Source organism: Somniosus microcephalus, chromosome 3 (assembly GCF_052327205.1).
Source record: "Somniosus microcephalus isolate GS21.2 chromosome 3, FLI_Smic_1.0, whole genome shotgun sequence".
Lineage (NCBI taxonomy): Eukaryota > Metazoa > Chordata > Chondrichthyes > Squaliformes > Somniosidae > Somniosus > Somniosus microcephalus.
The window spans coordinates 349,458,036-349,484,493 of NC_140989.1; the positions used below are offsets into that span (position 1 = coordinate 349,458,036).

Genomic DNA, 26,458 nt, shown 5'->3' on the forward strand with positions numbered 1-26,458 from the left:
CCCCAGGAAATTGGGTTGGGGTCACAACAGAGTTGGGATGACAAGCAGAAGTTCTGGTTCAAACGCCATCTGATAGGTGAAGGAAAATCTGACTCAAAGTGTCTATTTTTTTTCTCCTGGCTAAGCTTCTTAAGGATATCCTCAATTTACTTTGCTGCTAACGGATGTCTTCATCTTTAGGCTTCTGGAAAGAGAGACTGGAAACTTCTCTAGTCAACAAGATTTGCAATAAAAAAAGTACTGTTGAGCAAGGAACCATGCTGCAGCAGTAACTCGAAACAGAAAAACAAAGGAATAATTGATCTGAAGAATAGTTGGAGAAAATTAATTACAGTAGGTAGCGATGTACAGTGCCAGAGTTCTGCTCCATGTAATGATTCACAATGGTGGGTATTGTATGTAAAAAAAGCAGCTTTTTTTTACATGAAGGAAAAATCATAGGTGCTAGTTAAAACTTCTCTTAAGGGGACTGTTGTCCTGTAATTTCCCGAAGTTGCCTTTCTTGAAATATAAATGAATTAAGACGACACTATAACAACATAAACCTGACTTACCGTAGTCAGAATTGATAAGATTAACACTTAATTCCTCTCCTTTAAAGGCTCTTTTAACTTCAATTTTCTTTGACCAGCTTCCTGATTTAAGCAGAGCTGAATCCCTAATTAAAAAAAAAGGGGGTTAGTACCACCCTGGTGGTTTAGTAGGTAAAAGGTACTTAAGTCATCTAGAACAGGAAGATTTCATTTCTGAGCTTGGATTCTTCGCCATGGTCCCACCTGAAATTGGGTGAGACAGCAGCGGAGAATGAAGGGATGCTGGGGCGGTAAGGCCTCCTGCCACCTCAACGCCTGACCAGTATTTCCCTTCCACCGCCCCTGCTGCTCCTTCCCTATCTGCTATATACAAATGGTATGGGTGGGGCCTGGGCCCGTGTTCCCGCTGCTTCCCAAGGCTGCCATTGGGAAGGTGGTGATAGGGCACCAGGAAGCAGTGGTAATGGCCTAAGGAGTGAGAGGGCCTTCTGGGAGCCTACTCTCACTCTATTCCACCCCTAGAATTTACCTGCAAAAAGCCCCAAGTCTTCTCCAAGTCCTTCAGCGGCACATCTTTTTTGATATTTGGGGTGATTCTTCCCCTTTAGCAGTGCTCCCAGCTTTTCTGGTCGCACTGCAACACTGACAGAATTTCCCTCTTCTGTAGGGTGGGGTTCCTCTTGATGGTGGTGATCCTGCTAGCAGCCTGCCCTGCAAAACAAATGACCCAGAAACTGGGTTGGGGTTCTGATGACGTGGGAGGGATCCCGTCAGAACACCATCGCTGATATTAGCCGGGGCAGCAGTATGGGTTCTACAGTTGGCCTCAGTGTTCCATGGAAACAAAATCATTTTTGGTTTCATTTTTAAAAGTAATTTAACATTTTCCCCCTTCCCCACTTCAAGTTCTTCCAGCACTATGTACAGTACCCCAGCTAAGAAGATAAATATGAGACCCATGCTCAGACCAAAATGGGACAATCCAATCCATTAATCACTCGACAACAGAGAAGCAATATTAGAAGCAACATAAAAGCAGGGAATCATCAAACTATTTTATGTGAGTTATTTGCTCAGGACCAGCATGCAGGTTCAAAGTCACTTTTTCTTGTGACTATCTGGATAACTGTCTTGATTTTTCCCACAATTTCAACGCTAACAGTTCTCTTGTTGCACTATTCTCTCCCATTGCAGTCTGGTGCTCTCCAATAAACCTGTGACGGCATCTTCAGGCTCTGGAGAAAGCACGATACTGAGTTGCCAGCTGTCCCCAAAATTGAGTTTTGTCTGTATTAGATTAATAATGTTAAATCCTTATTACTAATGTTACCACGTGAGGGGTTAATAAATTAAACACATGCAGAAAATGGACTGATACACATACAGGGCTGGATATTCCAACCTCGGCGGGTCCATGGCGGGCAACGTCCATGGCATGTGGGGACCTGGCATCTGTCTCGATCCCGGCCTCCAACAAGATTTTACGATGATGGGGTTTGTTAAACCCGCCCTGCGAGGTTCCTGGCCAATTAATAGGAAGCGGGTCTGATGACGTCATTTGATGACGCATCATCAGCTGGTTTCCTTAAAGGGGCCATGTCCAAATTGATTTTGACAGTTCTGCTGTCAGTGTTCTTCAGCAATGAGGTGCTGCAAACATTGACAAGCACTGTGCAAAGGTGCATGGCTGCACCTAGGCTCTCCCATCACTTATGCTTATGGAGAGAGTCACAGGATGCAGGGAGGTTCTCTTCACTTCCAATGGGCGGAAGAGACCTCCCCAGGACACCAAGGCAGCCTGGTTGCACATTGCACAGGAGCACACAAGCAGGGATGTCGTCAGGAGGACCAGGCTGCAGTGGCATAAACCTTTCAATGATCTCAGTAGATCACTAGTTACTGCAAAGCCACACTCAACCTCATCCTGCTGTGCCACTCATCGCATCCCCATCATTCTGCCTTCCCTACCCTACTCCTGCACAGCCTTACTCACACCAATTTACCTTGCACCTCCACCCATCCCTCTCTATCTATTTTTTAGCCAATGTTCGTGTAAACTTTCTGTTAATGTGTTGTCAAGCATTTAAATCCTTATTCACACCACTTTGCCTTCTTGGACAGATTTGTGTGCCCCTTTGAAAGTGTCTTAGGGAGTTCCAGTGAATGGTGAGACATAACAATCCCCCCACCCCCCCAAATGGTGATGAGTGTGAAAGGAATGGCTTGGACATTGTAGGGATGCTTTATGGTGCTGGTGTGGGGGTGATGCCAACCCGGTGCATCATGTGGCAGCCAGGGTGTACAGTGTTAAGTGAAACAAATCTGGACATGGTGAGGCCATCGCTGGTGTCCCGGGCAGCAATGTGCACAGGTGATGATGCCCTGTGTCCAGAGCAGCATCAGTTGATTGCGGAGAAGGTTGGTGTGGATGTTGGTGCTGCTGGTGTACCCGGTGATGCTGGTGTTGGAGCTGATAGTGTTGGGATTCTGAGGACTACGGTGAGATTTTTACAAGGGTACAGATGCTGATGGAATAGATGGCAGGTGAGGTTGAGATGACAAAAGTAATCTGTCAATGTTGAGATAGGTTGTTCGAAGGAGGTGACAGTGGATAGAGAAATTACTCCAAACACTTCAAAAGTGCAATAAGCTCAAAATTAGGTACTAAATACTGAAGGCTGAAGCTTCTAAGAACATAAGAAATAGGAGCAGGAGTAGGCCAATCGGCCCCTCGAGCCTGCTCCACCATTCAATAAGATCATGGCTGATCTGATCCTAACCTCAAATCTTCTATCACTCTCCATCCATCCGAACCCATGTGATCTTCCGGGAGAGGCGAAAAACCAGATAAAAGACCCAATGGCCAATTTGGGAGAAAAAAATCTGGGAAATTCCTCTCCGACCCATCTAGGCGATCGAAATTCTTCCAGGAGATCACTCTGTCCCTATATTTTCTACAGTACTTACCTTCTGTAAAGGCGATCTCCACCCCAGCCAGGAACAGGAATAAAACCATCTCCTGAAATCTAACAGAATTAGAACACAGTAGGAGCAGAACCAGGCTACACGGCCCCTGGGCCCACTCCACTACCCACAGGGCCATGACCATTCTGAACCTGGACTCATGTCCAATTTCCTGCCCACTCCCCGTAATCCTTAATTCCCTTTACTTCTAGGAAACTGTCTATTTCTGTTTTAAATTTATTTAATGATGTAGCTTCCACAGCTTTCTGGGGCAGCAAATTCCACAAACCTACCACCCTCTGAGTGAAGAAGTTTCTCCTCATCTCAGTTTTGAAAGAGCAGCCCCTTATTCTAAGATTATGCCCCCTAGTTCTAGTTTCACCCATCATTGGGAACATCCTCACCGCATCCACCCGATCAAGCCCCTTCACAATCTTACATGTTTCAATAAGATCGCCTCTCATTCTTCTGAACTCCAATGAGTAGAGTCCCAATCTACTCAACCTCTCCTCATATGACCACCCCCTCATCCCCGGGATTAACCGAGTGAACCTTCTTTGTACTGACTCGAGAGCAAGTATGTCTTTTCTTAAGTATGGACACCAAAACTGTATGCAGTATTCCAGGTGCGGTCTCACCAATACCTTGTACAACTGCAGCAATACCTCCCTGTTTTTATATTCCATCCCCCTAGCAATAAAAGCCAACATTCCATTGGCCTTCTTGATCACTTGCTGCACCTGCATACAAACTTTTTGAGTTTCGTGCACCAGGACCCCCAGATCCCTTTGTACTACAGTACTTTCCAGTTTCTTGCCATTAAGATAATAACTTGCTCTATGATTTTTCCTGCCAAAGTGCATAACCTCACACTTTCCAGTATTGTATTCCATCTGCCAAATCTCTGCCCACTTACTTAGCCTGTCTATGTCCCTTTGCAAGTTTTTTATGTCCTCCTCACTCACTACTTTCCGTCCCATCTTTGTATCATCTGCAAACTTTGATATGTTACACTCGGTCCCCTCCTCCAAATCGTTAATATAGATTGTAAAGAGTTGGGGACCCAGCACTGACCCCTGCGGAACACCACTAGTTACTGGTTGCCAATCTGAGAATGAACCATTTATCTCAACTCTCTGCTTTCTGTTAGAGAGCCAATCCTCCACCCACGCCAGAATATTACCCCCAATCCCGTGATTTTTTATCTTGAGCAATAGTCTTTTGTGTGGCACCTTGTCAAATGCCTTTTGGAAGTCTAAATACACTACGTCCACTGGTTCCCCTTTATCCACCCTGTATGTTACTTCCTCAAAAAACTCAAGCAAATTTGTCAAACATGACTTCCCCTTCATGAAACCATGCTGAGTTTGTCCTATTAAATTATGTTTATCCAAATGTCCCGTTACTGTCTCCTTAATAATGGACTCTAACATTTTACCAACCACAGATGTTAGGCTAACAGGTCTATAGTTTCCAGCCTTCTGCCTACTACCCTTTTTAAATAAGGGTGTTACATTAGCAGTTTTCCAATCTACCGGGACCTTTGCTGAGTCCAGGGAGTTTTGGAAAATTATTACCAATGCATCCACAATCCCTACCGCCACTTCCCTCAAGACCCTAGGATGCAAGCCATCAGGTCCAGGGGATTTATCCGCCTTGAGTCCCATTATTTTACCAAGTACCACTTCCTTAGTGATTTTAATCGTATTTAGTTCCCCCCCCCAGAGCCCCCTGTTTGTCCAGTGTTGGGATATTCTTAGTGTCCTCTACTGTAAAGACTGATACAAAAGGGCAGCACGGTGGCATAGTGGTTAGCACTGTTGCCTCACAGCGCCAGGGACCCGGGTTCGAATCCGGCCTCGGTCGACTGTCTGTGTGGAGTTTGCACATTCTCCCCGTGTTTGCACATTCTCCCCGTGTTTGCGTGGGTTTCCTCCGGGTGCTCCGGTTTCCTCCCACAGTCCAAAGATGTGCGGGTTAGGTTGATTGGCTATGATAAATTGACCCTTAGTGTTAGGGGGATTAAATACGTGGGGTTACGGGGATAGGGTGGGATATGTGTTGGTGTAGGGGTTACGGGGATCGGGTGGGATATGTGTCGGTGCAGGCTCGATGGGCCGAAATGGCCTCTATCTGCACTGTGGGGTTTCTGTGATTTCTGTGAAAATAATTGTTCAGCGTTTTTGCCATCTCCATGTTTCCCACCATTAATTTCCCGGTCTCATCCTCTAAGGGACCAACATTTACTTTAGCCACCCTTTTTCTTTTTATATAACTATAGAAACTTTTGCTGTCTGTTTTTATATTTTTTGCTAATTTACTTTCATAATCTATCTTCCCATTCTTAATCAATCTTGTAGTTATTTTTTGCTGTCTTTTAAAGACTTCCCAATCTTCCATCCTCCCACTAGATTTGGCTACCTTATATGCCCTTGTTTTTAGTCGGATACTATCCTTAATTACTTTACTTAGCCACGGATGGCTATCTTTTCTTTTACACCCTTTTTTCCTCAGTGGAATATATATTTTTTGGAAGTTGTAAAATAACTCCTTAAATGTACACCACTGATCATGTACCGTCTTACCCTTTAATCTATTTTCCCAGTCCACTCTAATCAATTCCGCTCTCATACCTTCATAGTCGCCTTTATTCAAGCTCAGCACGCTTGTTTGAGATCCAACCTTCTCACCCGCTAATTGAATATGGAATTCAACCATGTTATGGTCACTCATTCCAAGGGGATCCTTTACTAGGACATTTTTAATTAATCCTGTCTCATTACACAGGACCAAATCTAAGGTTGCTTGCCCCCTGGTCGGTTCAGTTACATACTGCTCAAGAAACCCATCCCTAATACACTCAATGAACTCATCCTCAAGGCTGCTCTGCCCAATTTGATTTGTCCAGTTAATATGATAATTAAAATCCCCCATAATTATAGCTGTTCCCTTATTACAAACCTCAACTATTTCCTGATTAATACTCCGTCCAACAGAGTTGCAACTGTTCGGAGGCCTATAGACTACACCCACTAGTGTTTTTTTCCCCTTATTATTCCTTATCTCCACCCAAACTGTTTCACTATCCTGCTCTTTTGACCCAATATCATTTCTCTGTATTATGGTGATTCCTTCCTTTATTAACATAGCCACCCCACCCCCTCTCCCTTCCTGCCTGTCCTTCCTGATTGTTAAATAACCCAGTATGTTTAATTCCCAGTCATGGTCACCCTGCAGCCATATTTCTGTAATGGCCACAAGATCATACCCATATGTCGTTATTTGTGCCGTTAACTCATTCATTTTGTTACGAATGCTACGTGCATTCAGATAAAGAACTTTCAAATATGTTTTGTAACACTTAGTTCTTGTTTTTTCCCTTTTTAGTACTTTACTTTTTACGCCATACCTTCTGTCCCTTCCTGACACGTTCTGTTTTTTAATTCCCCCACTGCTACCTAAGTCTATGACCTTCTCTGTTGTCATTTCTATTATTTGCTCTCTAGAAACCTCCCCCCCACTAATTAGTTTAAAGCCCTCTCTACAGCCCTAGTTATATGATTCGCCAGGACTCTAGTCCCAGCACTGGCCAAGTGGAGTCCGTCCCAACGGAACAGCTCCCTCCTGTCCCAGTACTGGTGCCAGTGTCCCAAGAATTCTGAGATTGGAAAGTGACCAGCTGTAAAATGGCAGGTTTTAAACCACTTTTGCAGCTGTCACCTAAATAAATAAATGGAGAGTGGTTCAGAACCCTGCATATTTACCTGGCGTGATCCCCAAGCGACAGGAACCTCCTGGAAAACTTGGGAAAATGCTTTGTACCTGGTAAAATGGTGATTAAATTGCATTAAACACCCTCTTAACTAGCATAATTGCATGGCCCACCGCTTAGTGCCATAGCTGCAAAGCGCAGGCAGAACCGGCACTAGGGAAACTCACAAGGAGGCGGGTCAATCTTTTGGATTTTAATAGTGGACCTGCCTCCGAACCTGACCTCTGAGCGCTGGCAAAATTCAGCCCTCAATGTGGAATCCAGACAGGTTGCTTGGATGGGAATTGATTGGAGTATTGCATATGTATTAGAAAGTTTATGAGTGGTTTCTGGCAAACACAAGATGGTTTTAATACCTAATGTTGATTGAATGCAGATACTAGGTTGAGATTTTAAACATGAAAAATATGTTTTGAAAAATTCACTTTTTTATTTGCATGCACCCAGATGGTGCTGCACTACGTGCCTTCATAAATTTAGATACTTGCGTGATTTTTTGTTTGTAAACAACTTGGTTGTCTGCATCTCCTATGATTAGGGAAGTGTAGTGATTGTCAGGTGCTGTTCTCTTTTTCCGTAGTTGCTCATAATTTGTTAAGGCAATTGTCACAACGATTTCTGCCACTGAAGCATGGTATCTTGCAAGCTTTAAAAGAAGAATATTCCAAATGACTGAACTAAGTAAGAATTCATTAGGTACTTTATAATAATCATGCACATAAATACAGCTGTAGAAATTTCAATGGGGGAATTTTTCTGCTGTTTGCTATTTGCAGCAAAATTAGAAACACGTATAAAGAACACATAATTTCATTGTAAATAGTGAATCATGGAAACATTCCTCATATACAGAATTTAAATGATAAATAATTACAATTTTTACGAAATGGAAAAATATTAAGGAATCACTCCTTTCTTGCAAATATTATTGGCCATCCATAAGAGTGAAAATGCAATCCTACACTACTAATAATTACAAAAGTAAGATCACCTGTTCAACACTGAGCTCATACTTTGGGAGATGAATAACAGATTCTCTTATCTGGTTTCCAAAAGGAGGGTGTCTGTTCAAAATCTACAAAATAATAATGACTATGATTCTCCTTTAGTTGAGCTTTTATACATCTTATTGCATTATAGTCAATGTATGCCAACTTAAACTAAATCAATATGTAAAAATGTTATTAATATTTCCACAACATTTACATTGCTTCATTGGTATTATGTGAGAGAAAAGGAAAGTAATTTCAGCAGTAAATACACTGGTGAGCAAACTCCTGATTTGTAAAAATAATCCCTGAAATACTCACTTTACAAAATCATTTTTTAATACATAAATAAAAAAGTTGACTGAAAGAAAAAGAAAAATGTGTTATTAATCCAATGTATATCTCACTGCATCCTGGTTTTTTGTGAACTTCCGGTCTCGGGGTGGGGATACAACTTGTCCACCAAATCTATTCTTAATTTTGTTGGCTGGTATAAATGGCACAGGTCCAAGCTTTGTAATATTACAAACAATGCACTGGAATTTACAGAATTTAAGGGGAAGAAATTTGGTATCGCCCCGTTTGGGGCAGTAATTTTTGAAATCGTGAAAAATTAGCGGCAGGTGCTAATAATTCTGAGGTTCACCTAAATTGGCTGTTAACGCTCCAGGAAAGAACTGGAGCACTAAATCAAGCGCTAATGACCTCAGTAGGGCTCTACAGGGGTGCTACCAGCAGATCGATAATGAATTTCAGGTGCAATGCAATCGGGAATGATACTTCACACGGGCCCCTTCCAGCTTTTAAAGGGGAGGTTGCATCATTGTGCAGATCCTCATTATCAGCAGTGCTGACTGTGAAGGCGACCTGCAAGCAACTCAATCCCCTGATCGTGATGGCTGATCCCACTCCTAGGGGGAGAGCTCGTCATTTCACGGACGAGGCATTGGTCGCGGGAGTGGAGCGAAGGAGGGCAGTGCTGTTCCCGGACAGTGGAAGGAGGCTATTGCCCCACGCCTTCAGGGCAATGTGGAGGGAAGTGGCCCAGGAGGTCTCGGCCAGTAGTGTGGTCATACGCAGCCTGACACAGTGCCGGAAGAAATTCAACAACCTCACTCGGGTGGTCAAGTATGAGTACATACTTCAACAGGTCCTACATACCAGCATCTGAACCTCAGTCTATACACAGTGCACAAACCACCACACCCCACCAAGCATCTGCACCTACTCAAATTCACATCCACATCTCATGCCTTGCCTACAATCACAGCTATTCAACTACAGCAGGCATATCTACCAAACACTTAGCTGGACTCTGACTCACACACATTCGTTTCTCTTACAGGCCAAGATGACCCACAACAGGAAGGCACACCAGAGAACAGGCGGGGGTGATGCGCAACTCTAGCAGCTTTCAGACCTGGAGGAGCGAGTGCTGTGACTCATTGGACAGTAGGTGGTGGGTGCTGTGGCCGTTAAAAGAAAAACTTGCATTTATATAGCACCTTTCACAACCACCGGACGTCTCAAAGCGCTTTACAGCCAATGAAGTACTTAGTCACTGTTGTAACGTGGCAGCCAATTTGCGCACAGCAAACTCCCACAAACAGCAATGTGATAATGACCAGATAATCTGTTTTTGTTATGTTGGTTGAGGGATAAATATTGGCCAGGACACCGGGGATACCTCCCCTGCCCCGCTTCAAAATAGTGTCATGGGATCTTTTACGTCTACCTGAGAGAGCAGACGGGGCCTCGGTTTAACGTCTCATCTGAAAGACGGCACCTCCAACAGTACAGCATTCCCTCAGCACTGTACTGGAGTGTCAGCCTAACTTTATGTGCTCAAGTCCCTGGCGTGGGACTTGAACCCACAACCTTCTGACTCAGAGGCGAGTGTGCTGCCAACTGAGCCACAGCTGAAGTCAAGTTGGCAACGTCGACCCCCTTGGGGGCAACAACGGTATGTTCATCTCCTCTCCTTCTCTCATCCCACTTCCCCCTCACGCCACAAGCCTTTCCCACTTTCCAGCTCCTGATACTGTCTGCATTCTCTGCTCCCTTCCTGCCTCCCTACCCTTACCTTAAAGCGAGTCTTGTGCCTTTATGCTTTCAGAGAATCAGCAACCAGATGACCAGCCTGTCCCTGAGCCTACCACTGAGAGTGAGGAAGGAGAAGAGGAGGAGGAGCAAAGCAGCGCGTCACTGCATCTCTCACCTGCAAGCACCACCTCAGATACTGGCACTACATCTTTAGAGGCAAGTTTAGTAGAGGGGTCTGCATTGGGTGATGCATTGGAGACAAGCGGGCTGCAGCAATGCCAAGGAGAAAGGGTAGTTCAGGAGCCATCTCCCCAGAGAGCGACTTCACGAACGAGTTCTGCTGCACAGGACTCAGATGGGGAGGCGTTCACAAGAAGGGTGATGGGCATGCACACTGAGATGATAGGTGCAATGGCAAGGGTGCCCAAGAGCCTGTCGGCAATGGTAAGGAGCGTGGAAGAATCTGCCTCCAACATTGCACAGAGCTCTGCGCACACCATGGAGCCCATCCTTGACAGTCTGCAAAGGGTGGTAGACTCCGAGAGATCGTGAGGACCCAGACCTCATGCCGCGTGTCATGGGCAATGTGGCAGCACAGGTGAAGCCACGCAATGTCTTAGTGCTGTAATGCAGTCAATCGTTGATGCCATCGAGTCTCAGACTGCTCTCATGCAGTTTCAGCTTGATGCCACGAAAGCTATGACTGTTGCCATCGTTGCTGGGTCCACCACAGTCCACCGGGGATCTCATGGTGTCGCAGCAGCCCAGCAATCTATGCTGCAGCAGATTGTTAGGGATGCTGAGGTGCTGCCCCGGGGGAGTGGCAATGTGTCAGTGGAGCAGGAACCTGCTGTCCTCTTTCAGGATAACAGCATTCCTGCTCCCACCACTGCCACTCCGTCATTGTCCTTGCCGCTGCTTGTCATTCAGCCAGCCCAGACTGCCGCCGCCCATCATGAGGTGGCACAGTGTACAGCCAGGCCTTCCAGGCCTAGAGCTGGTCAAGGGCGTCCTGCAAGGCCATCTGTAGTCTCAGCAGCCTTCCAGTTATCCCTGGTGTCCTGGCCAACATTTATCCCTCAATCAACATCACAAAAACAGATTATCTTGTCATTATCACTTTGTTGTTTGTGGGAGCTTGCTGTGCACAAATTGGCTGCTGCGTTCCCTACATTACAACAGTGACTACACTCCAAAAAGTGCTTCATTGGCTGCAACGCGCTTTGGGATGTCCGGTGAGAGCCACTGGGGAGACACTATGGAGGAGCAGTAGATTAGGAAAAGGCACTGTAAAGAGGGCAAGTAAGGATTTGCACAAGGGTGATTAGTTAATATTGTTGTTGTATATTTGTGGTTACTGATTTTGGATAAATTTATTATTGGAATGTTGCAGAAATGGTGCTGTGTCTCATTTCAGCTTTGGGTGTGGTATGGACTGAGAAATTGATGGAATGATGGGGACTGACTGAGCAACTGGGAATTGGCCTCGAATTCATTGGAACCAAAGTCTGACGAGGCAGTCATGGACCGCCCTTCCACAAGGCCAATGGAATGGCTGGCTCCTCTGTCGCTGCTGTTCATGCTCCTCCTCATCTCCCTCTTCCTGAGCAGGTGCGGCTATACCTGGTGGCAATGGCTGTGCCCTCATGATGGCCAAGTTGTGCAGCATGCAGCAGACGATGACGAAAAGGGACAGCCACTCAGCCGAGTACTGGAGGGCTCCTCCCGAGTGGTCAAGGCAGCGGAACCGTTGCTTGAGCACTCCGATGGTCTGCTCAATGATATTCCTGGTGGCAGCATGGCTCTCATTGTATGACTGTTGGGCACGAGTGTTGGGGTTGCGGAGGGGAGTCATGAGCCAGGTGGAGAGCGGATAGCCCTCGTCTCCCAGCAGCCATCTGCAAGCTTGATGTGGTTGCTGGAACAGAGCTGGCACACCGGTCTGGCGCAGGATGAAGGCATCGTGGCTGCTGCCAGGATAGCGGGCATTGACGGTGAGGACTCGTTGTGTGGGGTCGCACATCAACTGCATATTAAGTGAGTGGTAGCCTTTGCGGTTACAGAATACCTCAGGATTGTTATGAGGTGCCCGCAAAGCGACATGGATGCAGTCAATGGCGCCCTGCACCATGGGAAAGCCCGCTATCCTGGCAACGCCACATGCACACTCGTGCTGCTTCTCTCTGGTCATCGGGAAGGAAATGTATTCTCTTCTCCTTCTGTAAAGAGCATCCTGTGACCTCACAGATACAGCAATGGATGGTGAACTGCGATATGTTAGATATGTATTCTGTTGCACACTGGAAGGATCCGCTGGTGTAGAAATTGAGGGTGACGGTCACCTTGACTGCCATTGGGAAAGACGTGGTGCTCCTGATGTGAGGCTTGAGGTCTGGCTGCAGGAGGTGGCAGAGCTCTGTGACCACATCCTTGTGAAGCAGAGCCTTCTAAGACACTGTTCCTCAGTGAGATAGATGTAGGAGAAATGCTGCCGGAATACGCTGGGAAGGTACGGCCTCCTGTTGAGAGCCCTGTTGGCCCTCCTACCTCGGGCCACATTTAGCAATCTTTCTCGCTGCCTCCGACGTTTACGCTGGAGGACAAGGTCCAGTGCCAGTACATCCCCCATTAAATTATTGAAATGTTGCACTTTTAAATCTCACCGAAATGAAAGTGATACATTTTTCTGAGGCAGAAGACTCCTTCAAGTGGAAAACGCTGAAATCGCTCAAAACACCTGTTTGCCTATGTTAAACTGACAAGGCAGCATTCTTTGCCGACTAAAAATAAACTGGATGTTGACGCCTTTATATACCGCTCCTCCAGCACTCATCCAACTGCATACCGCCTCTTCTACCTGCCGTTGCTAACGGCAGGCGCTCAGGCAGGGGGCAAGAGTGAATTTCTGAGCCGGGGCGCTGCGCAACTGGATGACGTCATGATCTCCGGGCGCAGAAGATCGTGGCATTAGTGGTTACCGCCGCCGCAAACCTCCACCTCAATTTCGCGGGCGTCGGTACTATCGCCGAGCCCAGTCGCAAAGCTGGTAGCACCTCGTTAGCGCCCCCCCGCCCCAGAGGCGCTAAGGTTCCGAATTTCTCCCCCTAAATGTTTAAAAAAACTTACAATGCAAAATTAGACATTTGTTAAACGTAATATTGGCCCAGAACTTCGGGTCTCCACGGGTGAGTACGCACGGGGTACTCACCCGTAAGCCCAGTGGAAGTGCCAGTTTGCTGCATGCACTGCGCATGCGCGGGACACCGACACTTCCGTTCCCCTGAAAGCAGGGGTTAAGAGGTCGAACGCGTGCGCAGTAGAGGCTGCGCGTGCGCATCGAACTTACGTTTTTTTTGCAGGTTTTCCCGAGAAGGTAAGTCTCCAGAAGTTACACATATAAAAAGCAGGCAAAAGGCCTGCTTTTTACAAGGTAAGTGGTGAATTAATTAAAATTAAAACATTTTTTCCACAGGTTTATTATTTTTAAATACTTTAAAGAAAGGTAAGTTTATTTTTAGTCCTGTTAGAAAATAAAATTATTTTTTTCAAAAATTTAAATAGTTTAAAATAGTTATTTCATGTAATTTATAGTTTATTTAAAAAATGTGATGTTTTAAAAAATTTATTTGAAGATTTAGTGATGTTTTGGGGCTCGTAGTATTTATAAGTTTTGACAGCTCTTCCTGTCAAACTTATGAATGGGCTTTTCCCTGCTACCATTGGCTCTCCATGGCCCACGTGATCCCAGGGGACGCATCGAACTAACTGCGCCCCTGGGATACGCAAGCACTGCGCGCCGGCAGTTGGAGCAGGCCCAGGATCGGAATTCCACGGGGGCCCACAGCTCAACGGCCGGCGCGCTAGATAAGTGCAGGTCGGGGGCTTACACCCGTGGGAAGCCCCTGACCCGAATTTCTGGGCCTATGTTTAGGTCAATAAGAAAGCTGCTGTACAGTAGTGTACTGGTTATGCTCACTGTTCCCTCTAAGGTGCGCAGCCGTGCATCAATCAGGAGGTCCCGCGCAGGCTGCTCACAAGCTGTTGCCGCGTGGCCGTGCAGCAAATTTAAAGGGACCATGCACGAAAAAAGAAATTAGAGGGAACATTGGTTATGCTGCTGGACTACCAACCCAGAGGTCATGAGTTCAAATCCCACACTGCAAAACTGAATTCAGTAAATATGGTAATTTGTGGGCCAGTACTGGAAAAAAAAGTAACAATAGAAGCTAAAATAACAACAGAAAATGCTGGAAAAACTCAGCAGGTCAGGCAACATCCGTGGAGAGAAAATTGAGTTGACGTTTCGGGTCGAAACTGTTGTGTCTGTGTGTTGATAGAGACACCGAAGACAGGAGTTGGTTTCATAGGTGTTTACTAAACAAAGTCTGGAGGGGAACTAACGGATACAACACAATATACAGGCTTATATAGCCCGAGTGGCCATTACCGGCAGTACAGTACACATGGGGCTCTTAAAGGCACATACACTACAATTCCTCCCCTTTTAGCTAACCAGTACATAATATTTTAAGTAATTATTAATTACATGTTATAAGAAAAATAATATACACATTGCTGCAGTTAATTAATTATAAGTCAGTCTCTCTGGAGGCTTCCTGACTCGGTCCGGATAACGCCTCAGTGGTGTAGTAGTTTCTGGTGGTGTAGTAGGTTCTTTTGGCAAGGCTGATTCGGCTTGAATGCCAGTGTCGGGTTCATCGGGTTCCAGTATCACCGGATCGGAGGTAGATATGGGTATCTCTACTTCATCGTTAGGCATATACAGTTGTGGTGTAGGTTGTCCCTTTTCGGATGACTCTATGATTTGGTCAGCATGGCGCCTTATTATGCTTTCTCCGATGTCCACGGTATACATCAGCGGTCCAAGTCGTGTGCAGATAGTTCCAGGCTGCCATTTCTCAGTACGGTAGTCCCGGGCCAAAACTTGTTGACCTATCTGGAAGGTTCCAGTTGGCCTTTCATTCATGCCTTGAAATTGCCAGTTCTCCACGTCCCTTCTGATGTTGGGTTTGATCAAATCCAGCCGGCATCTTAGGCTTCTATTGAAGAACATCATGGCAGGAGTTTGGTTTGTAACCATATGTGTTGCATTCCTGTATGCGAACAAGAAGTTATCCACCTTGTGCTGAAGTTTTATGTCTTCATTACCCATGGCCTTTATGGCCTTCTTGAAGGTCTGGACAAACCTTTCAGCCAATCCATTGGTGGCGGGATGGTATGGGGCGGACGTGTAGTGCTTAACCCCATTGTTTTTTAAGAACTTCCTGAATTCTTCGGACACAAATTGCGGTCCATTATCAGAACAGATCTGTTCAGGCAGCCCATTCCTGGCAAATATGGTCCTTAATACTGTGATGTTTTTTTCCGTGGTGGTGGAGGACATCTTTATTACCTCCGGCCACTTGGAGTGTGCATCAACCGCGATTAAGAACATTGAATCCATAAATGGACCAGCAAAGTCGATGTGTACCCTTTGCCAGGGAGATGAGGGCCACTCCCATGGATGTAGAGGGGCTTGTGGTGGGGCGTTTTGGACCTTCTGGCATCCTAGACAGCTCTTGGTCATTTCTTCGATGTCTCCATCGATACCTGGCCACCACACAAATGCTCTGGCTAAGTTCTTCATTTTCACTCCACCCAGATGCCCCTCATGAAGCTCCTTTAGCACTTTATCCTGGAGTTTGGGTGGAATCACCACTCTGGATCCACACATCAAGGTTCCTCGGCACACTGACAGCTGTTCTCTTCTTTGCGAGAATGCTGGTAACAGTGGTTCATCATGTGCTGGCCATCCCTTCACCGTTAAATCGTAGACTCGTGAGAGAGTCGGGTCATTTCTCATTTCCTTTTCAATGGTAGAATTTGTTACTGGTAGACATTCCACTATGGTTGAGTGGAACATCTCCACTGGGTCTACTGTAGGTGCCTCTTCTATCGTTGGCAACGGTAGGCGCGATAACCCGTCAGCATTCCCATGCTGTTTTGATCCTTTGTATTCTATGTTGTATTGGTGTGCCCCTAGAAAAAGGGACCACCTCTGTAGCCTTTGCGCTGTCATAATGGGAACACCCTTTTTAGGGCTGAATATGGAGATGAGGGGTTGATGGTCAGTCAACAAGGTAAATTTTTGTCCGTGTAGGTAATGGTTGAATTTCTTCACCCCCCATACCAGACTGAGTGCTTCCCTGTCGATTTGGGCATAGTTACGCTCAGCTGAGTTCAATGAGCGTGACGCAAAAGCTATCGGTCTTTCCGAGCCATCAGGGAATTTATGCGATAATACTGCTCCTATGCCGTAAGGGGATGCATCGCACACCAGTCTGATTGGCAGTGATGGGTTGTAATGAGCCAAAACTTCTTTGGACGTGATTAAGTCTTTGCATTTATGGAAGGCACGTTTGCAGTCTTCGCTCCATTTCCAAATTACTCCTGTTTGTAGCAGTTCATTAAGAGGGTGTAGAAGAGTTGATAAGTTCGGTAAAAATTTATGATAGTAATTTATTAATCCCAGGAACGACCTTAATTGTGCAACATTTTCAGGTGCTGGGGCTTTTATGACCGCTTCAATTTTTTCAGGTGACTTATGCAACCCCTCCTTATTTATTATGTGGCCACAATATGATATTTGATTTTGGAAAAATTCGCACTTGGGACGATTTGCTCATAGGCCCCGTTCTCTCAGCCTAGTGAGCACCTGCTCCAAATTGGCAAGGTGCTCGTTGTCGTTTTCTCCTGTTACAAGGATGTCGTCTAGGTAGCATTGAGTCCCCGGAATCCCTTGGAGGACTTGCTCCATAGCTCTTTGCCAGATAGCTGGAGCGGATGCTACTCCGAAAACCAGTCGATTGTACTGGTACAGACCTTTGTGTGTATTTATCGTGAGATATTTTTTAGAGGCCTCTTCAACCTCCATCTGTAGATATGCCTATGCCAAGTCAATTTTGGTGAAACGTTTCCCTCCGGATAGTGAGGCAAAAATATCTTCTATCCTCGGAAGAGGATACTGTACCGTGTGAAGGACCGGGTTTACCATCACCTTGAAGTCTCCACAGATGCGAATTTTTCTCTGTTCTTCAGATTTATCATTATTCAATGCTTTCTTCATGACTGGAATGATGGGTGTTGCCCACTCACTCCAATCTATTTTGGATAATACGCCTGCATTTTCCAAATTCTCCAGCTCTGCCTCGACTGCTGGACGAACTGCGTATGGCACCGGTCTTGCTTTAAAAAACTTGGGAATTGCTGCATCTTCCACTTTTATTGAGGCGGTGATGCCTTTCAAGGTTCCTAGTTTCTCTTGAAACACTTCTTTGGCGTTGGCCAAGATGTTTTTTAATCATTCAGGTATGACGTCATCATCACTTTTTTTCTTACTGGTCACCGTCAGTGCCTGAATGGAGTGCCAGTCTAAACGTATCTTCCTGATCCATTCACGTCCCAACAGCGGTGGGCCACCATCTTGTAGAATGTATAAATACAACTTTTGTATTTCCTTGCCGTTGTATGCAACAGGCACCCTTATTTTTCCTTTGGGGTATACTTTCTGCCCCGTATATGTTTTCAAGATAATGGATGTGTCTTTTAAAGGTATATGCGGAAATAGCCGCTCGTAATCCTGTCGATTTATGACGGTCAGAGCTGATCCTGTATCTAGCTCCATTTTAACTGGGGACCCTGCTATCGTGAGGGTAACCCAAATGGTCTGGTAATCATCTTTGGCAAGTACATTATGTAATTTGAGACAGCTTAGTCTCTTGTTTTTGGAGTCGCTATTGCTCTTCTGGTCTTCGGAGCTACTGTCCGTCATCATTTGTACCTTTCTGTACTTTTCTTTATTGATTTTTTTTTCCTGTCTGTGGATTTATTTTGTCCAGATCGGCATACCCGTGCAATGTGTCCAATCTTTCCGCATTGCCTGCATGCTTTGTCCTTGAACCAGCAGTCCCTCTGGTTATGGGTGGATCTGCCGCAGCGATAACATCTCTCGAAACCCTGTGTCATTTCATGGGTGCCGAAGTCCTGTGTCTTTTGTTGTATCTCTGCAGCTCCTCTTGCGGCTGCTTCGTATGATACAGCCATACTGAAAGCCTTGTCCAGTGTTAAATCTTTTTCAGAAAGCAGCCTTTTTTGTGTTCCTTCACTTAAGAGACCGCAGACGAATTTGTCTCGAAGATAATCTGCTAGTCCTGCCCCGAATTGGCAGTGTTTTGATAGCTTTCTTAATTCGGTGAGGTAATCAGCGTTACTATCATTCTTGTGTTGATTTCTCTTGAAGAATTTGAATCGTTCCGCTATCAGCAGCGGTGTTGGGTTTAAGTGATCCTGTAGGGTATCAACAATTTCTTTAAAATTCTTATCCTTTGGTTTGGCTGGAGTGATTAAATTTCGTAACAGCCCGTATGTCTTTGCGCCCATTAGATTTAGCAGTACTGAAGCTTTTTTTTCATCTTCTATTCCATTTGCAGTGCAATATACCTCCACTCTTTCCACGTGGTCCAATCCTCTATCTCGTTTCAAAAGTATCAATATTGCCAGACTTAGACATTTAGAAAAGATATGGCGCTTCCCGCGCTTTTCTTTCTTTTCTGCAGAAAAGATATGGCGCTTCCCGCGCTTTCCCGCCGCTGCTGCCGATAACAACGCTGTTTCCGTTCTTTTTTTAATTTATTTATTTAAAGTTGGAGACTCGTTCCCGCTGGACTTTCTCTCTAGGTCTGAACGCCGACCTGCTTGCGGCGCCGGCCGTCTCCCGAGTGTTCCCTCCCCGTCTGTTACTGCTTGCCTCCGCTTTCGCTGCTTGGCCCAGCTGTAGAGCCAGCTGCTGGAGCCCCAGCCTGATGCCCAGGAAGGATTAGCGCAGTACCTGCCACCAGCTTGGCCAACTGGTGAAACCACAGTTTCTTTCACTTTCTTGATTCTTCTGGACGCCAGAGGAATCGATGTCCTTGAGGTGCTGCCGAATTGCAGGTAAGTCCGTTTCCACTTCATCGCCACTGTTGTGTCTGTGTGTTGATAGAGACACTGAAGACAGGAGTTGGTTTCATAGGTGTTTACTAAACAAAGTCTGGAGGGGAAGTAACAGATACAACACAATATACAGGCTTATATAGCCCGAGTGGCCATTACCGGCATTACAGTACACATGGGGCTCTTAAAGGCACATACACTGCAGAAACCCTTCTTCAAAACTGGAAAGAAAATAGATCGAAGGCAAGACTGCGATCGAACAAAAGAAGTAAAAGAGACAATAAAAGGTATTCGAAGCCAGACGAGATGATAATAGGCCCGTGGAGACAAAAGGCAGCAGAGATTAGGTGTGAAGTGTACTGGCAGGTAAGAGACAGCTGCCAGGTGAGAGAGAGAAACAAAAGGAAAGGAGGGGGGAAGGAGGACCCAAAACAAAGGGGTGGAAAAAATTATAAGTAAAAAAGTAATAGGGGCCGAGGTTATGATCTGAAATTGTTGAACTCGATATTGAGTCCGGAAGGCTGCAAAGTGCCTAATCGGAAGATGAGTTGCTGTTCCTCGAGTTTACGTTGAGCTTCCGTGGAACAATACAAGAGGCCAAGGCCGGTGAGGTCCGAGTGGGAATAGACTGAATGGAGGTGTTCCGCAAAGCCGTCACCCAATCTGCGTTTGGTCTCCCCAATGTAGAGGAGACCGCATCGTGAGCAGCGAATACAGTATACTAGATTGCGAGAAGTACAAGTAAATCGCTGTTTCACCAGGAAGGGGTGTTTGGGGCCCTGGACAGTGGGAAGGGGGGAGGTATAGGGGCAGGTGTTACATCTCCTGTGCTTGCACGGGAAGGTGCCAGGCGAAGGGGAAGGGCTGTTTGGGGTGATAGAGGAGTGGACTAGGGTGTCTCGGAGGGAGCGGTCCCTACGGAATGCTGAAAGGGGAGGGGAGGGGAAGATGTGTTTGGTGGTGGGATCACTTTGGAGGTAGTGGAAATGGCAGAGGATGATCCGTTGAATGTGGAGGCTGGTGGGGTGAAAGGTGAGGACAAGGGGAACCCTATCGTGGTTCCGGGAGGGAGGGGCAGGGGTGAGGGCAGAAGTGCAGGAGATAGAACGGAAACGGTCGAGGGCCGTGTCGACCACGGTGGAGGGGAATCCTCGGTTGCGGAAAAAGGAAGACATGTCGGAAGCACTGGTGTGGAAGGTGGCATCGTCGGAGCAGGTACGGCGGAGACGGAGAAACTGGGAGAATGGAATAGAGTCATTATAGGAGGCGGGGTGGGAGGAATTGTAGTCCAGGTAGCTGTGGGAGTCAGTGGGCTTGTAGTGAATATTGGTCGATAACCTATCCCCAGAGATGGAGACGGAGAAGTCGAGGAAGGGAAGGGAAGAGTCAGAGATGGACCATGTGAAGGTGAGGGAAGGGTGGAAATTAGAGGCAAAGTGAATGAAATTGTCTAGTTCGGGGCGAGAGCAGGAAACAGCACCGATACAGTCATCAATGTATCGGAAAAAGAGGTGAGGGAGGGGACCTGAGTAGGACTGGAACAAAGATTGTTCCACATAGCCCACGAAAAGGCAGGCACAGCTATAGAAGCTGTTGGATTGTCATAAGAACCCAACTGGTTCTCTACTGTCTTTCAGGAAAAGGTACTTGCCACTCCTATCAAGTCAGGCCTACACATGCCTCCAGCCCACACTAACTAGTTGACTGTAAATGATCTCAGGGCAACTAGGGATGGGCAACAAATATGGCCTTGCCGGTATTGCTAACATCCACAAACAGGATTTTATAATGCCTCGTGAAACTTGTAACACCTAAGCAACACCTGAGAGACAGAGAGGTCAGGGACACAAGGAGAGAGACAAAGATAAGGGGTTCACAGGACACACCATGAGAAATGTCAGGGGAGATCTACTAGTATGTTCAAAGAATTGATGGAAGAATGAATACCAGTTCTAACTCTCTTGCATTTGTGGCTTCTATCTTCTGGAATGTAGTGAGGCCTGCATTTACCATAGCACTGGACAGAGTAGCACCTGTAAATAGATCAACAGTGGGAATTATATTGTACATCTCATTTACAAAATACTTTAGAAATGTTTTAGGCTATCAATTCTATATGAAAGCTGACAACCATTCCAGTAAGGGGTATGTTATATGAGACTTTGAAGGGAGCAAGAGTGAGTATAGGTGAAGGATAATATGTACAGAATATTAATTCCCCAAGTCTCTCATTTTTATTATTAAAAAAACCTGAAATATTTCGAATTCTGTTGCTCTCAGGTGGTTTGGAGCATGGAGTGAAGTGTTCCTCATATGTTACCTATACTGAGTTGCTTTCTTACAATTGTCCCCCAAGGCCTTTGTTTATGTGATGGGGTGGGTGTGAACTTACAGAACTTAGGGACTGCGAGGCTGAGGTCGGGCTGATGTGGTTTGTGGAGCACCTTGTAGTCCTGCATAGCAAACATCTAAGGTCAGGAGAATTTACAGTTGCTCGTATGTCCATCTTGAGAGTCTCTGGTATGAAATTGGGAGGAAGTCCTGGAAGGGATGCTGTAATGCTTTGCTATAGCTCTGTACTGTTTTTCTTGAGCTCTGTTTTTCTTTCTATTTCTCTCTTTTTCTGTTATTCTTGGGTTTTCTTTCAGTGTTTCACTGTTACTTTCTTTCTGTGACTCTTTTTCTTTCCATGTTCTGACACTTTCTAAATCTGTCTGTTACTCTGCCTTTCTTTCTCTATTTTTCTCTTTATTACTTTCTCCATTTTGTCTATTAATGTCCTTCTTTCTCTCTGTGTTTATCTCTCTGAACTCTCAGCCGCCCTGCCTACTCTCAATCATCAGCAAAGTGATGGAAGGTGTTGTCGACAGTATCAAGCAGTACTTACTCACCAATAACCAGCTCACCGATGCTCAGTTTGGGCTCCAGACCTCATTACAGCCTTGGTCCAAACATGGACAAAACAGCTGAACTTCAGAGGTGAGATGAAAATGACTGCCCTTGCCATCAAGGCAGCATTTGGCCAAGTGTGGCAACAAGGAGTCCTAGTAAAACTGAAGTCAATGGGGATCAGGGAGAAACTCTCCACTGGCTGTAGTCATACCCAGCACAAAGGAAGATGGTTGTTGGAGGCCAATCATCTTAACCTAGGACATCGCTGCAGGAGTTCCTCAGGGCAGTCACCTAGGCCCAACCATCTTCAACTGCTTCATCAATGACCTTCCCTCCATCATAAGGTCAGAAGTGGGGATGTTCGCTGATGATTGCATAAGTGTTCAGTTCCATTTGCAATTCCTTAGATAATGAAACAGTCCATGTCCACATGCACCAAGACTTGGACAACATCCAAGCTTGGGCTGATAAGTGGCAAGCAACATTCGTGCCACACAAGTGCCAGGCAACGGCCATCTCCAACAAGAGAGAGTCTAACCACCTCCCCTTGACCTTCAATGGCATTGCCATCATCAAATCCCCCACCATCAACATCCTAAGGGGTCACCATTGACCAGAAACTTAACATAAATATTGTGGCTACAAGAACAGGTCAGAGGCTGGGTATTCTGCAGCAAGTGACTCACCTCCTGACTCCCCAAAGTCTTTCCACTATCTACAAGGCACAAGTCAGGAGTGTGCTGGAATTCTCTCCACTTGCGTGGATGAGTGCAATTCCAACAACACTCAAGAAGCTTGACAACCATCCAGGACAAAGCAGCCCGCTTGATTAGCACCCCATTCACCACCTTAAACATTCACACCCTTCACCACCGGCGCACCATGTCTGCAGTGTCTACCAACTACAAGATTCACTCCAGCAACCCGCCAAGGCTTCTTCGACAGCACCTCCCAAACACGGACCTCTACCACCGCATGGGAACACCACCACCTCCAAGTTCCCCTCAAAGTCACACACCATCCTGACTTGGAAATATATCACCGTTCTTTCATCATTGCTGGGTCAAAATCCTGGGAACTCCCTACCTAACAACACTGTGGGAGTACCTTCACCACACGGATTGCAGCGGTTCAAGAAGGTGGCTCAGTGCCACCTTCTCATGGGCAATAAACGCTGGCCTTGCCAGCGACGCCCACATCCCGTGAATTAATAAAAATAAACATGTGAAACTAATGAACCTTGGATGTAATACTGCCTGTCAGTCTGCTGGACAAATTAAATAATCTTGAGATCTTTTACCATCTTGAATTGCTCCTTGAGAAATGTGTTTTTAAGTGTCATCACTTACAGAAATCTAGGCCCCGAAATTCCCGGGCTCCAGGAGGATGGAATAGTTGATTTCTGCCTAAGGGGGTGAGGAATTGGAGCAGTTCCTGGGCTACACTAGGAATTCTGCCATTTATTGCCTTAAAAGGCCTCGGATCTCTTGCCAGTTCCACCAGAGGGAACTGATTACCTTCCCCAAGAGTGCTGCATGCTCCTTTGGGGGCAGAAAATTGAAGAAATGAAAATTTATGTTGTGCCCTTTCCAGACCTCTTCTCTGCTGTTAAAGTGGCATGGCTATTGACTGGAATCAGCACTTGGACTGTCAAAACAACAAGCCACTGATTTTCTCCATCAGCATAGCACCAATCTCGTATGCAATAGCAAAAGACTGCGGATGCTGGAAATCTGAAATAACAACAGAAAATGCTGGAAACACTCAGCAGGCCAGGCAGCATCCATGGAGAGAGAAACAGAGTTAACATTTCAGGTCTGTGACCCTTCGTCAGAACTGGAAAAAGTTAGAGATGTAACAGGTTTTAAGCAGGTGCAGAGGCAGGGAAAGGGGGGGCGGGGGAGGAAAGAACAAAAGGGACGGTCTGTGATAGGATGGAAGGCAGGAGTGGTTAAATGTGTAAATGGGGATGGCAGAATCATCAACAGCCGCCGCCTGAAAAAATAGGGGCAGGAGTTATAGTCTGAAATTGTTGAACTCAGTGTTGAGTCCAGAAGGCTGTAATGTGCCTAATCGAAAGATGAGGTGCTGTTCCTCGAGCTTACGTTGAGCTTCATTGGAACAGTGTAAGAGGCCGAGGACAGAGAGGTCAGAGTGGGAGTGGAGTGAAGAATTAAAGTGACAAGCGACCGGAAGCTCAGGGTCACCCTTACGGACTGAACGGAGGTGTTCCACAAAGCGGTCACCCAATCTGCGTTTGGTCTCCCCAATGTAGAGGAGATCACATCGTGAGCAGCGAATACAGTATACTAAATTGTAAGAAGTATGTGGTAAACCACTGTTGTTAGTATTGTTGTTCACTGTTAGTACTGTTGTTCACTCTTGCATATTGTTGTACTTGTCTGTGCATGCCTCAGCTGACTCCGCCCCTGGCTCCACCCTCATGGCTGGGTATAAAGGTCGCTGCTCAGAAGCCTCCAGCCCTTTTGGATACCAGGCAACCACAAGAGGCATGCTCTGTTCTTTGGTAATAAAAGCCTGTTTATTACTTTCTCAATCTCCAGTCTTTTGTAGCAATTGATAGTGCATCAATTTTATTACCAAAGTTAAATGTTGGCTGCGGATGCTGATCAACCGATGGCGCAAAACGCTGAGCAGCAGGCGCTGCTGCGAGCCCTCAGACCAACATGCCTGGACCTAGACCCCCAAGAAGCGGGTTCGTCGACTAAATTCGCACAATGGCTGCGTTGCTTTGAGGCGTATCTGGAAGCCTCGACCGTGACTCTTGATGAAAATAAACTGAAAATCCTGGCCTCGAAGGTGAGCCACCAAGTCTATACTTTAATCCAAGATGCGACGACCTACGCGGCGGCTATCGACCTACTGAAAGGGCAGTATGCACGCCCGGTTAACACGGTCTATGCCAGGCACCTTTTAAGATCTCGCAGACAGCAGCCCGGGGAATCGGTGGAAGCCTTCCTACGGGCACTGCGGGTACTCGGACGCGGCTGCGACTGCAAGGAAGTATCGGCCGCGGCACATGCGGAGGGATTGATACGAGACGCTTTCGTTGCGGGTCTAAGGTCCGACTACTCCCGGCAGAGGCTGCTGGAGAAGGGTGAAATAGACCTGACAAAGGCAGTGTCCCTCGCGCTCTCGCTCGACGCGGCCCACAGAAATATGGACGCTTTCTCCCCTCATCGCCCCGCGCCGTGGACGCCGCAATCTTGGGCCATGGGACCGCCACCTCCGACTGCTGCAGCGATGTCCAAGGCACAAAAATGCTATTTTTGTGGCCAAGCTAAACACCCTAGAGCACGCTGCCCCGCGAAGAATGCTACCTGCTCCGGCTGCGGGAAGAAAGGTCACTACGTTAGCGCCTGCAAAGGGAAGACCGCTAACGCCAGCAGCGCTGCGTGTGAACCGTGGGCGCAGCCATCTTGTCCGCCATCTTGGGCTCCCCCAGCCGCGTGGGGATCGGGACCGTGGGCGCCGCCATTTTGTCCGCCATCTTGGACGCCTCCGACTTCAACCACGGGGGAGCCGGTCTCAACCACCGCCTCATCTGACGACCACATCGACTCGCTCGACCATACGCTGGCCTCCGTGACGCTGGACCAATCTCTCCCTCATCAACTGTCCAGGTCCATGATGGATATTACGGTAAACGGCCGCGCCACTACCTGCCTTTTTGACAGCGGGAGCACGGAGAGCTTTATCCACCCCGACACGGTGCGCAGTTACTCTCTCCCGGTCCTGCCGACGCGCCATCGGATCTCTTTGGCTTCCAAAGCCCAGTCAGCGGACGTCGGTGGCTACTGTGTAGTGACCCTTTCAGTAAGGGGCACAGAATACAAACATTTTAAACTTCTGGTCCTGCCCCATCTCTGCGCTGCCGTTCTACTGGGGTTGGATTTTCAGTGCCACCTTAAGAGTGTCACATTAGCGTATGACGGACCCCTCCCCCCACTCACAGTCTGCAGCCAGCAGCTTTTAAATCGCCCGCCGTGCACCATTTGCAGCCTCTCCACCCTTAAAGTCCCCCCCCCCTCCTTGTTCGCTAACCTCACCCGCGACTGTAAGCCCATCGCTACCAAAAGCAGGCGTTACAGTGTTGGGGATAGGAGCTTCATTAAATCCGAGGTAGCGAGACTCCTGAAGGAAGGGATTATTGAAAGTAGCACCAGCCCATGGCGAGCACAAGTGGTGGTAGTGAAGACTGGCGAAAAACAGCGCCTAGTTATTGACTACAGCCAGACGATCAATCGCTACAC

The 26,458-nt window shown here is 46.7% G+C and overlaps 1 protein-coding gene across 1 annotated transcript in view; it reads right to left on the reverse strand.

The window, feature by feature from the left end:
* The window catches only part of hfm1 (helicase for meiosis 1), a 181,819-nt gene that overhangs the window by 44,021 nt on the left and 111,340 nt on the right, over window positions 1-26,458 (reverse strand). The window contains exons 25-28 of the mRNA XM_085983383.1: window positions 21,240-21,325; window positions 8,261-8,344; window positions 7,758-7,915; window positions 555-658 (exon numbers count right to left, since the gene is read on the reverse strand). Of these exons, the coding sequence (XP_085839509.1) occupies window positions 555-658; window positions 7,758-7,915; window positions 8,261-8,344; window positions 21,240-21,325 (432 nt within the window). The remainder of the gene's footprint in view (window positions 1-554; window positions 659-7,757; window positions 7,916-8,260; window positions 8,345-21,239; window positions 21,326-26,458) is intronic.